The following is a 12,296-nucleotide window of genomic DNA, read 5'->3' on the forward strand; positions in this document are numbered from 1 at the left end:
CTAAGCTACAGTGGGCAGTGGGCATAACTGCGTAATGTTCCGTTTAATTGTTCCTTGGGTTGTCTTCACGGTGGCAACTCGAGTGCTCCCGTCACTTCCGGGATAAACCTCTTGAACTACTCCCAATAGCCACCTCATGCATGGCTGATTTTTATCGATGACGAGGACGACGGATCCTGGTTCAAGCTTGCTATTTCCGTTGAACCATTTTTGCCGCTTCTGCAATTCGCTCAGATACTCCAATTGCCATCTCTTCCAAAAATCCTGGCGTGCCTTGGTAATAAACCTCCAGACCGTGAGACGATTCGCTGGAACAGTTGACAAGTTCTCCTCGGGAAGCATAGTGAGAGGGCGGCCTACTAATAAATGGGCAGGTGTTAAAGCCACTGGGTCATTGGGATCAGTACTAAGGGAACATAGCGGACGTGAATTCAAAATTGCTTCCACTTCAATCGCGAAGGTGTTAATTTCCTCAAAGGTAAGCAATTGTTCGCCTATGACGCGTTTAAAATGGTGTTTGAAGGATTTCACGGCGGCCTCCCATAAACCGCCGAAATGCGGAGATACTGGCGGATTGAAGTGCCAACTAATCTTTTTCTGCACTGCAAAATTGCCCACGTCGTCCTGGAATCGTTCGGAACTGAACAGAGCATACAGCTCACGAAGCTTATTGCTCGCGCCTACGAAATTTGTGCCATTATCGGAATAAACATGCGATGGTATGGCTCTACGACCGATGAAGCGTCGAAACGCGCCTAAAAAGCCTTCAGTAGTTAAATCGCTCACGATCTCGATATGCACCGCCTTTGTCGCCATGCATACGAAGACACAACCGTAAGATTTGATTCGAGCCCGATTACGATGCCTTTTTTCTTTAATAAAGATCGGCCCGAAAAAGTCTACACCGGTATGGTCGAAAACCGGAGCCCTTTCGACACGGGATCTGGGTAAATTTCCCATGTGAATCTGTAAGGGAGACGGACGATGGCGAATACACGTGACGCAATGACGCACGATCTTTCGCACCTGATTCTTCCCGTCAAGCAACCAATACCGAAGCCGCACCGTATGCAGGGTATTCTGTATACCGGCGTGATAGGCCCTTTCATGAATCTCACGTATAATCAAGTCCGTTACGTGGTGGTGCGACGGCAACAAAATGGGATGTTTTTGGTCGGCAGGAATTTTTGCATTGAGCAATCGACCACCAACCCGCAGCAAACCATGCTCGTCGAGGAATGGGTCGAGCGCGGCGAGTCTATTATCTTTGACTCGATTCGATTTTGACAAGCGCTCGATTTCGTCACGGTAATGCTCCCTTTGTATAATGTGCATGACCTTTCTCTCGGTCTCTATTCGCTCTTGTACACTGACGGAACTTCCTTTATAGTTATTAGAACGTCGAAAACGATAAACATATGAAGTAATATTCAAGAGCCGAGAATAAGAAGAAAAACGATGGAAAAATTCATTAACAATGGGAACCGTGGCCAAACAGGTGGTTTTTCTCAACCCCGGAAGTTCGGAAACGGGAAGATCAGCACCAACAGGCCACTGATCTTCGGGTCGACTAAGCCACATGGGCCCTTTAAACCAGCTGTGATTTTGTAAAAAATCCGAAGGACTTTGCCCTCGCGACAGTGCGTCTGCCGGATTATTACAGGACCGTACGTGTCGCCATTCGACAGAATTGCCAAGCGCTTGGATCTCTGCGACACGGTTTCCCTCGAACGTCTTTAATAAACGTGGAGATTTCTTAAGCCATTGCAAAACAATGGTTGAATCTGACCAAAATATTGTTCGTACGATCGGAAAATGGAAAGTTGGATGCGCTTCTTTATATAGCCGAGCGAGGATCTGCGCGCTGCATAATTCGAGGCGCGGAATCGTAATTTCTTTAATAGGCGCAACTCTAGACTTAGAGCACGCCAGCCGGACGAGGACGGATCCGTTCGGCTCGGTTGACCGTATGTAAACACACGCACCGTAACCATGCTTACTGGCGTCGCAGAACCCATGTACCTCGATCCGATTGGGATTTTCGCCTAAAATTCGTCGGTCTATTCTTAGATCGCGAATGAAATTGAGCTGCTCGGCGTATGAACTCCATCGCACATACAACTCCTGAGGCACTGACTCATCCCAGCCAATTTTTAATTTCCAGCAATCTTGCATGATCCGTTTTGCGACCAAGATGATGGGACCTAGTAAGCCCAATGGATCGAAGATTTTTGCAATATTTGCTAGGATGCTCCGCTTCGTGATTTTAACAGTTAAATCGATCGCGCTCACCGCGTAAGTAAATTTATCCACTTGCGAATTCCAAACAACCCCTAGCGTCTTTAAAATCGGATTCTCTTCTATCGCGTGGTCCAAATCGAAAATCTTCTCTGTTATATTATCGAGCGCGTGGTGATGATTTGAAGCCCACTGGCGCATATTGAAACCGCCGCTTCTCAAAAGCTCGATTATTTCATCCCGAATTTGCAAAACTTCTTCCAGGGAATTTGCACCAGTCAATAAGTTGTCAACGTACAAATCCCGATTAATTATACGGGAAGCTAACGGAAACCTTTCTTTTTCGTCATCCGCAAGCTGTGCAACAGTTCGAATGGCTAAAAACGCGGCGGAAGATATGCCGAAAGTTACCGTGCGGAGTTCCCAAACTTTGATTTCACCGTTGTGATACCAGAAGATACGTTGATATCGACGGTCATCAGGATGAACCAAAACCTGCCGATACATTTTCTCAATGTCGGCTGTTAAAACATAAATATGCGATCGAAAACGTAACAGCTGTTCAAACAAAGTGGGTTGGATTGTGGGACCTATCATAAGGATATCATTTAAAGAGATGCCCTTATCAGTCTTGGCGGAGGCGTCAAAAACGACACGAACTTTAGTCGTGCTGCTCGACATTTTCGTAACGGCGTGATGAGGAAGATAGTAGCCATTCGTATTTTCTTCGCAAACAAGGGACATATGCCCGAGGTCAACGTATTCTTGCATTACCTTGTAATATTCGGTTTTTAAGCCAAGATTCGAATTTAGCTTACGCTGGAGGGAGTGGAAACGTCTTAGCGCGGTAGAACGCGAATTTCCAAGATCACAGCTATCACTTCGGAAAGGTAAACGCACAATATATCTCCCATCCGCGCCGCGTGTTGTTTCTTTTGCGTAGTGGATTTCACACGACGACTCCTCTGAGGTCTTGGATGATTTAGAATTTGCGTCTTCAATTGTCCAAAATTTGGCTAATTGCTCAGAAAGATTAGCCAGGTTACAAGTAGCTGCGGGACTTGCCTTTTCACCGCCGAAGCCTCCGGCAATTACCCAGCCTAATTGAGTTTTTTGAAGAATTAGATCGCCGCTATTATGTTCCAGGTTTATTTGGCCGATCGAAAGTAGAGACAAAGTGGCCCCCGATCCAATCAACATATCTACTGGTCGAGGTATATGAAACAGAGGGTCTGCTAATTTTAAGTTGGCCGGGATTTTAATCGACTCACGTGCAAAACTTTCTTCCGGCACTAGATCAGCGATTTTTGGTAAAGTGAGAAACGTTAAATTTTTGGAAAAATCATTATGAATGGAACGAAAATGGACCTCTACGCTATATTTCGATATGGTGTGCATGCCATTAATTGCTCCGATAGGAATAGAACACAGATGTTTGTGTAATTTTAATTTGTTTGCAAACTCCTCCGTAATGAAGTGCGCTGTTGCGCAAGAATCGAGTAAAACTCGAGCTTGGAAGTATTCGCCGCTCGCACCACGAGCGCGCACCATAGCACTCATCATCAATTGTGCACGAGATGCCCGCGAAATTGTGGCGAACGTGTCCACGCCTAGTCATGCCGATTTCTCATTTTCTGTAGATGCGCTAGGAGTTTTTTCGGAAGACTGTGTTGGGCGTGAGGCTGTTTGATTTGGAGCATTGGAATGAAGGAGCGTATGATGAAAACGACCGCAACGTCTACAACGAGACGCATTACACGTACCAGGGTGTGCACGGAGACAATTCCGGCAGAGCTTTTTTGCCCTCACAACTCCCCATCGCTGACTGGTATTCAACGCCTCGAACCCGGAACATCTGGTTACAAAATGATTTCCTTGGCAATGAGCGCAAGGGCTAGAAGTAGCAGTAACAAAGGTTTTCACGCCCGAATCCGTCCTTCGTGTTTTTGATGATGATGCTTCGCGATCAACACGGCGTTTTTCACGAAGTCCGTCCCTACTACGAGAAGTACTATTCTCTAACGTAGAGAGCCGGTATACGGTCGCGCCGATAAACTTGCAAAATTGATCTAGCGTGGGAAGAGTATCGAGGTCGAGAGACTCCTCCCATTTTTGACGCACGTCAAGAGGAAGCGCTCTTTCAAGAAGTCGAATAATTAACCCGTGATGGGGCCTTACTTGTAATGATTCAAGCATATTTAAATGCTGACGAACTTCGTCGATCATTCTGGATAACCCTTCCGGAGTCGCGGTGGTCATTCGAGTAATGTCGAGAATACCATCATAATGTCTACTTATCAAAATGCGTCGCTTTTCGTACGAGTCAACTAATAAAGCCCACGCGTGCTTATAATTTTCGGCGCTGGCGTCAAAACGCGTGAGTTTACTTAATGCTGGGCCAGTAAGGGAATTTCTCAAATATAAGAATTTGCTTAAATCGCTGACATCTGTACTTGCGTCTATCATGGACAAAAATGTATTCTTGAATGAGAGCCACTTTTTATGGTCTCCGTCGAATTTAGGCAATTCGGCAACGGGCAGTTGAAACTGTCGTTGCCTCTCGATGAAGGTTGAACTGCCAAGAGGGTTATTTACGAGCGACGCACTTGAGGGAGACCCACCGTCGCTTTGTATACCATCGACCTGGGCTGCAACGTCGTAGAAACTATCGCGTATCTCGTTTATTTGTTCAAGCCCTACGTCCGTCGCGTCTAACAGTGCGAGCTCATCATGAAGTTCCTCGTACGCAGTAAAAAGCTCTCTAACGCGTTGAAGACGTAATTTCGCATTTAGGCTATTAATCTTTTTTTGCTGAATGCCGTTGCGTAATGCAGTTATCTGACTTTTGAGCGACGTGCGCTTTTGGGCTATAAACGCGACGCGAGAAGCCATTTCGAATAACGAAGAACGACGACGTAAAGAGTAAAAGATGAGTCAGAAGTAAATAACTAGGCTTATCTGAATTGCTAGTATGATACGATGACTGTAGGCAGCAACCAATGAGGAACTACGTCCGTTGAATACGTCTTCTCCCTGGTCTCGTAACTTTCCAGTGCTGGGCCGTAACACGTTGTAATTACACAGCTTGTTGTATTACGCTGCTTGTAAGCGGCTCACACCTCACAGGAGGCACCAAATGTTGAGTCGTCGTAACTCAAACCTCGTGTCTGAGTAACGTTGTTCATGTAAAAAAGGACAGGTGTCATTAAAATAAAAACAACAAATAGTTTTGGGTGTAAACCCCGAGGAAAAAGACCTTGCGGCCAAAAAACCTCGTGAAAATCGTGTATTTAACTCTTTTGTGTAAGTGTGAGATGTGTGCGTGCAACTAGGGTGATTACGCAAAGCGCAAACCCGAAACGGGTCATAAGAATGACCGCGTGCAGAGTCAGAGAGAGTGCGATTGACGCACCCCTCTACGGGCCTTACGGCCGCGTGTGTATAGTCAGAGAGAGTACGATGTACGTACCTCTCTACGGGTCTTGCGACCGCGTGTATGTAGTCAGAGAGAGTACGATGTACGTACCCCTCTACGGGTCTTGCGACCGCGTGTTTTCGTTTTATAAATGTTTTTTAGGGGGTATGATACCTTACATACCTGATAGCCGAATGTTGTTAGAATTCGTTGCAAAATATGACTTTTTAAACTAGATTTGGGAAATTAGAACCAATAGGTCGTAACGCACAAAAAAAACTGACTCGCGTGCATCGCGCGTAGCTAAGCCTCGGTCCCTTTTTCCCCCTCTCCTAGGCGTTGGCGTTGCATCGCCCAGGAAGTGGCGCTAAAATATATTTTCGATGTGTTAGGCTAAAGAACCTCAGGAGAGGCTAGCATAGCCGCGCGGATTCGAAATATTTCCGCGTAACAGAGCATGTCGACAAATTATAAAATTATTCAAAGTTAGGAAATGGGGGTATTAGTGTGTAGCAGTAAAATAATATTTATAAGTAAAATAAAACTTCTATTGCTATTTTTTACACTTACTAACAAAATTAAACAAGTCGGCGAAATGACAATATTATATTTGTTAATCATAAAATTGAACAAAAGATATAATACAAACACCCTATTACTTCTAGCACTGATCTCAATGAGTGACACAAATTTTGAATACAATCTTGCAATAAAATGTTCAACTGTTTTCTGATACTTATTTAATTTAAAAATGTTCTAAAATTTCCTGTTTTTCATATAAACCGATGCAACAAGTTCATTTTAACAGTTCTCGATAATACTTAAATGTGGGAATTATGTTGACAAGTTTGAAACTAACTGTGAGGTATTTTCCGATGAAAAATACTCTTTTACAATATCTGCAATATGGTCTGCGGCATTATCGTTCTAGAGGATGAAGTTGTCGGTAGTAATACGAGTTGCACACTTCGTAATTTATTTTCGTATCAAATTACGGTAACCCGGTGGTATTCATTCGGCTGTGAACGGATATTAAATCGATCGCCTTATTGTATCCAACACTCATCCACAGTATAAAGCTACTACCGTCCATTTGACGCCGCACCTGCATTGTTTTTCCTTTTCTTATGTTACGTTAATTAAAATCAAAGCTGTCTGGACAATTTGAAGCAAATCTCTTTTTATTTGCAAATATAATTATTGTTTACTTATTACTTCACTGTATATAATTCTCTGCAGCATTTAATTGATATTGATTATACCTTTTTGTTAGTGCTGGTTTCCGATTCATATTATGCACACTCCTTGAAATTGTTTTCATCCTAACTTTTCGAGCAGCTCCACTTATTGCGAAAAACGAATTTTTTTACATAAACTAACACGCTTTCAGTATGTAATAAGCGGAATATCTTCTATTCTATTTTAAACTAACCTTTGGATTTATAGTATTTACTTTATTGACCAAAAATTTATCGTTATGTTAATTAAAAATGATCATTTGTTAATTAAAATTAATGCCTTAATGAATTTGATATGAATCCATTGTTATGTTAATGATATAGATGTATCATATCCTATAAGATGGTAAGATAGTCACGTTACTTTTCGAAAACTAACAGTTCGACATTTGCTGTTACAGCAACGTTATTACCTGATCACACCTAACTTGTTAATGAACGCGAGATGACATTAAATGTATTCTGCATGCAGCGTTACCAGATTTTTTTCGTACGATTTTCAGAAAAATAATAGGGATTGTCAGTGCACGATGTACATGAGTACCTTCAAATGCAATTATAAATGTTCTTATTAGGTGCGACTGTCGGTACCTTTTTACAGTGTGTAAAATATGTAAATATGCTTAGGACACATTGGCTCACTATTCAATGCAATAAAACTCAGTGTTTGTAGTTATTTTGGACTTTATTCTAATATTCGACTTATTTAAAACTTGACAAACTGTTTTTCTAATTGATCAAGAGAGTATTAATTCCTCTCTAACGGATTACTAACTAAACGGTTTTAAAGATTGCTAACTAAATGTTCAGAGGTTGATGACTTATTAACTTTATACCTTTTCTAATCACCCTTGTAGCTTCAGGTACACTTCTACCCTTGCCACAAGCATGTTGAAGTGGACGTATCTATGAAAATTAACTAATCAATCAGCGACCAAGGTTGTCTCATTCCTTCCAGTATGCTTGTAGTGCATTGCATTCCTGGATAGAATGAAAATTTGACTGCTAGTGGACACATAGTAGAGATTCTAAAAGAAACCCTTAAATAAATTTTCCTAAAAATCCTAACCGTCAAAGAGTTGAAAAGTTTAACGGAAAGTTTCACCTATAAATTTATAATGATACCGAACTTTTAACTTTCGAGTGAATTGTTAACTGAACAATAGTCACCTAAACTGACTAATATTGCCGTCTGCGTGGCCTGTAAGCAGGCCTGCATGCCAGATTGGCCACTAACAAAAATTGCTATGTTAATTTATGGTATGTCGAACAAGCATACAGAATACAAGAATTTATTTGCTAATACATAAACGAAAGTGGTAAAGACTAGAAAGAGAACGTTGCTTACATCGCTATGTCTTTATCAATTTACAATTTCAATTTCTTAAATTTCTTAAATGCTATCTTATAGCATTTTATCTGAATTTTGTTGTAGCATGAAAAAATTAGTATCTTAAGAAAAAATAGAATTTTGCTATTTACATTTAGATATAATTACTATAAGATTCATCAAATAGTGTGAAATTGAAAATCATTATCGAAGTATTCAGAATATATCAGATTATTGTTAAAACTAATAATTATTTATTAGTTTATATTATCTGACGAAAGAACAATTTAATATAGAAATGAAGAATGTCTTTAAAAATGTTCTCATTCATGAATTTATTTACAACTTTTGACCTGTAGTATAGGTGTGATAATAGTTCAAGCAGACTTGAATAATATATTATGTAAAGAGAGTCCACGTGAATAACGACTGTACATTATTTTTTAATAAAAACTGAGTTATTAGGGTCATATGTGAGAGCTGTAAACGAAATATCAAATTATAATATGAATCCTGACAAAACGTTTCCGACTAAATACAATAATAGGAAGCGAACGAGAAGTACTACAACTTTATTATAAATAATGTTAATGTTTGTAGTTAACTTCGTACTGTTGTAGTAATAAAAGGAGAAACTGGGTTTGTTGTAAAAAGAATTAAAAATCAAAAAATTATGAATTCAGTAAACAATTAGTATTCGAAGGAGATTTGATATTTTTAAACGCATTTAAAAACTTATCATAAAAAAGAATGACATTGCATTCTGGATTGTGTACAGATGAAGCTGAATTCCTATACTTTATTTTTCAAATACAGAAAATTTCTCTGCACTATTTTACCTTGGCACTCTTCATTTCACTAGATGCATTTTTGGTATAATTATGCCCCAATTTATCTGTATATGAAAATTATTATTCTACAAATTATTTCGTTATTTCTCTGTCAATAAAAATGTGTTTATTTTACCTCTTGTTCCTACTTATTTTAATAAGTTTTTATTGCGATAATTTTTCAAATATGATGAAACTTCGATCGTTTGCCCCTCGAATAACCGCTTTTTCGTATGTATTTCTTTCAATATTCAAGTAATGCGATCCAATCAAGAGACACAGATTTCACGATGCTTTCTAACCCTTTAAACATTTACTTGTTTGTATATTATTTTTTAAATAAAAATAATAAATTTATTGAAATAACTAATTATTTTAAATTGTGTTTTATGATATACAAAATAAAATATACTTAAGTCTATATTCGAACAATCATTTCACACGGAAGTATAAAATCCATGGAATTTTGTATTTATTAATGGCCATTATTGACATAAAGATGGCTCTGTATGTTTTACATTGCTTATTTTTTTCAGGCCTTTTATTTTTTTTGACTAATTCATACAATGAACTCTTAATGTATTTCAATTGGACACATATTTTATTTAGTTTCAGCACTATCGCTAACACGACATTTTTTAACTGGATCTTACTGCAATTAATTAATAGGTATTTGGCTTCGCTTGGAATATTCTATTATAAATATTCATTGAATATTCTATAATGTATAAAATTACAATCTTCGAATATGAAATTCTTGAGGGACTTCAAATTATTTAAAAAATTTTCAGTGTTCGTAGTCCTCTGTTTCGAAGAAATTGATAAGAAAATTATAGAATCTTCAACTAAATCATGACATTAATTACAATGATATAAATAAAAACTGTATACTCTATAATCGAATCAACATAATCAAACAGAGGAAACAAAAATATAAATAATCTTTGTAATACTGTAGGTACTATTGTAAAAATAAAGTTACAGGTACGATGAAAAGTAAGTAAGTACCTCATGATACATAGCAGTTCCGAACAGAAATAAGCATTCGTGTACTATTGAATTAGTATTATTATTAGCGTTGTTAGTGGTACATGCGACGTAAGTGATCGAAGGGAGGCAGAACCCTCTTGGCGCCTGCTTGCCGATGTTCCACATTGGACCGATATGTAGTCACCGAGTTGGTTGGTGGTTTGAACACCGGGGATTCTCAGCAGGTTCACCAACTAACCTATCGGTTTCTGGCCGGCTGCCTCGCTTAATGGGAATTGAGAACTTTCTACTCGGTTACCGGGTGCGATAATTCATCCCTCTCGTGGTAGCGGACGGCGTATGCTGTCCTAACCCCTACCGTTCAAACCCCTTAACTCTATATATGCTCGGTTGCCTATAGACGATGTAACGAGAAATATCGTTTGAAACGATGTAAATTGATTGTCAGCCAAAATTTTGTTTCACGTTTATATATTTAGTCTTTGAAATATTAATTTCTTAAACTGTATTTATTTTTCTTTGGAAATTCAGAAATTCGCTTGATCGCATTAAATTTATATTGTATAATTCCTCGAGAACATACTTTAGGACTTGTGTACCAGAACCAACTGGTCGAAAGATGACTCGAACAATACGTACTTATACGAGTAAGTCTAAGAACTTTCCATTTCAGTACTATTTAATTATTAACACACCAGAAGCTAATATTCGCTTAATTGGAACCGACTTTACGGGTTTTTTCCGAAATGGTGATAAGACAGAAAAGAGGGTGATTCTACATGAAAAATAAGCTGAAAGAATAACATTTTTCCATATGTAGCATTATTTTTTAAAAAACTGAATTTGAATTCGTAACAAAATTTATTTACGACATATAGAATGTCAAATACAACTTTTTCATTAATATAAGAGTTAATCAACGTTATTAAATAAACACACCTAGTCATTGTTACTACTAAAGTTCATTATTAGTCGTCCTTCATAACATTATTGATGTAGATACTAATGTATAAAACGATTAATTGTGTCGCTGATAAAACCATACATAAATAGCAAGACTAATAATGTAATGTACAGTAATAAACCTATTTTAATGATATTCATAACTCCATTTCCTGATTTATATTATATGTTGACTTTTAATTTAATAAACAACTTCTTAATTTGTCGTTTTCTACGTTGTAAACAAACTTTTTTATAAATACTTAAAAGGAACTCAAATTAAATTTTCTTGTAAATGATGCTGAATAAGGAAAAACTTCTATTCTACATATTTAATTATTTGTTTCTGTTATTTGTTTCAAATATCTATTATAAGGATGCAGAACGATTGCGATTCTTTTTTGCGATTCTATGTCATTTTTACAAAAAAAGAAGTGGTGCCGAATTTTATTCAGTTGTAATTATATAAAAGTAGACTAATAACAACATGAAGTTGTATTTAATATTTTAAAGGGTGGTGTGACGTCGTGCGACGACGTTTGATCTAGTTGCTTAAGGACTATTTGTCTAAGGGTTATTATTATTATTATTAAGCACATATATATGTGTATATATATTGCGTTTCTGACATAATTAGTTATAAGACACAGTCCCGCGTGCGTTATAAATAAAATAACATAAGTTTCACATTCCTTTACTCCTAGTTCCTCAAGTTCACCCTTTATCTTAACCTAAACATCCTGCTATGTACATTCCTATCTAATTCCGCGAACCTTTATTTACATCACGCAATCTCCAGACAATAACAGATCATAACTAATCTCTCTTTATCTTCTCTTCTGACACCACCGAGCAATATAAAAAGCCCAGTTCGAGTAGCCTTGCGAGCAGTAGCAGTCCCACTAGTCACCAAGGTCCGATCCCCTCGTGCTGGACTCTGCTAGTTTCCATCCTAATTCCACCCATTTCCTACCAACTTTAAACTACGCGTTTCATTTATACATTATAACTCTAAGTTCATTTGTATCAGTTATATTCCGACATCGTCTTAAGTATTGAATATATTTTATATTTAGTTATCTTCGCCTTTAATCATTTCCCATAAACCCGAGATCTCTTTAAGAGCTTTTGATTATTTAAAATACGTATACTCGATTACGCTGGATTTGGTGGCGCGAGACATAGCCGCACGAGATCAATTATATTGCGAAGTCGAGATAGGTAATCCACATCACTACGGTGGTGCGAGACATAGCCGCACGAGATCAATTATATTGCGAAGTCGAGATAGGTAATCCACATCACCATGGTGG

The 12,296-nt window shown here is 38.4% G+C and overlaps 1 protein-coding gene across 1 annotated transcript; it reads right to left on the reverse strand.

Moving 5' to 3' along the window:
- LOC105664127 (uncharacterized) lies at positions 1-3,798 on the reverse strand. Its single transcript, XM_012297334.2, has one exon. It carries the CDS (start codon positions 3,796-3,798, stop codon positions 1-3), a length of 3,798 nt encoding a protein of 1,265 aa, XP_012152724.2.
- Between the last annotated feature and the right edge of the window lie 8,498 nt (positions 3,799-12,296).

Source organism: Megachile rotundata, chromosome 13, assembly GCF_050947335.1.
Source record: "Megachile rotundata isolate GNS110a chromosome 13, iyMegRotu1, whole genome shotgun sequence".
In the NCBI taxonomy this organism is placed as follows: Eukaryota; Metazoa; Arthropoda; class Insecta; order Hymenoptera; family Megachilidae; genus Megachile; species Megachile rotundata.

What these genes read in the sequence shown, in the direction of transcription:
- LOC105664127 (XM_012297334.2), bottom strand. Translation starts at nt 3,798, where the DNA reads ATGAGTGCTATGGTGCGCGCTCGTGGTGCGAGCGGCGAATACTTCCAA.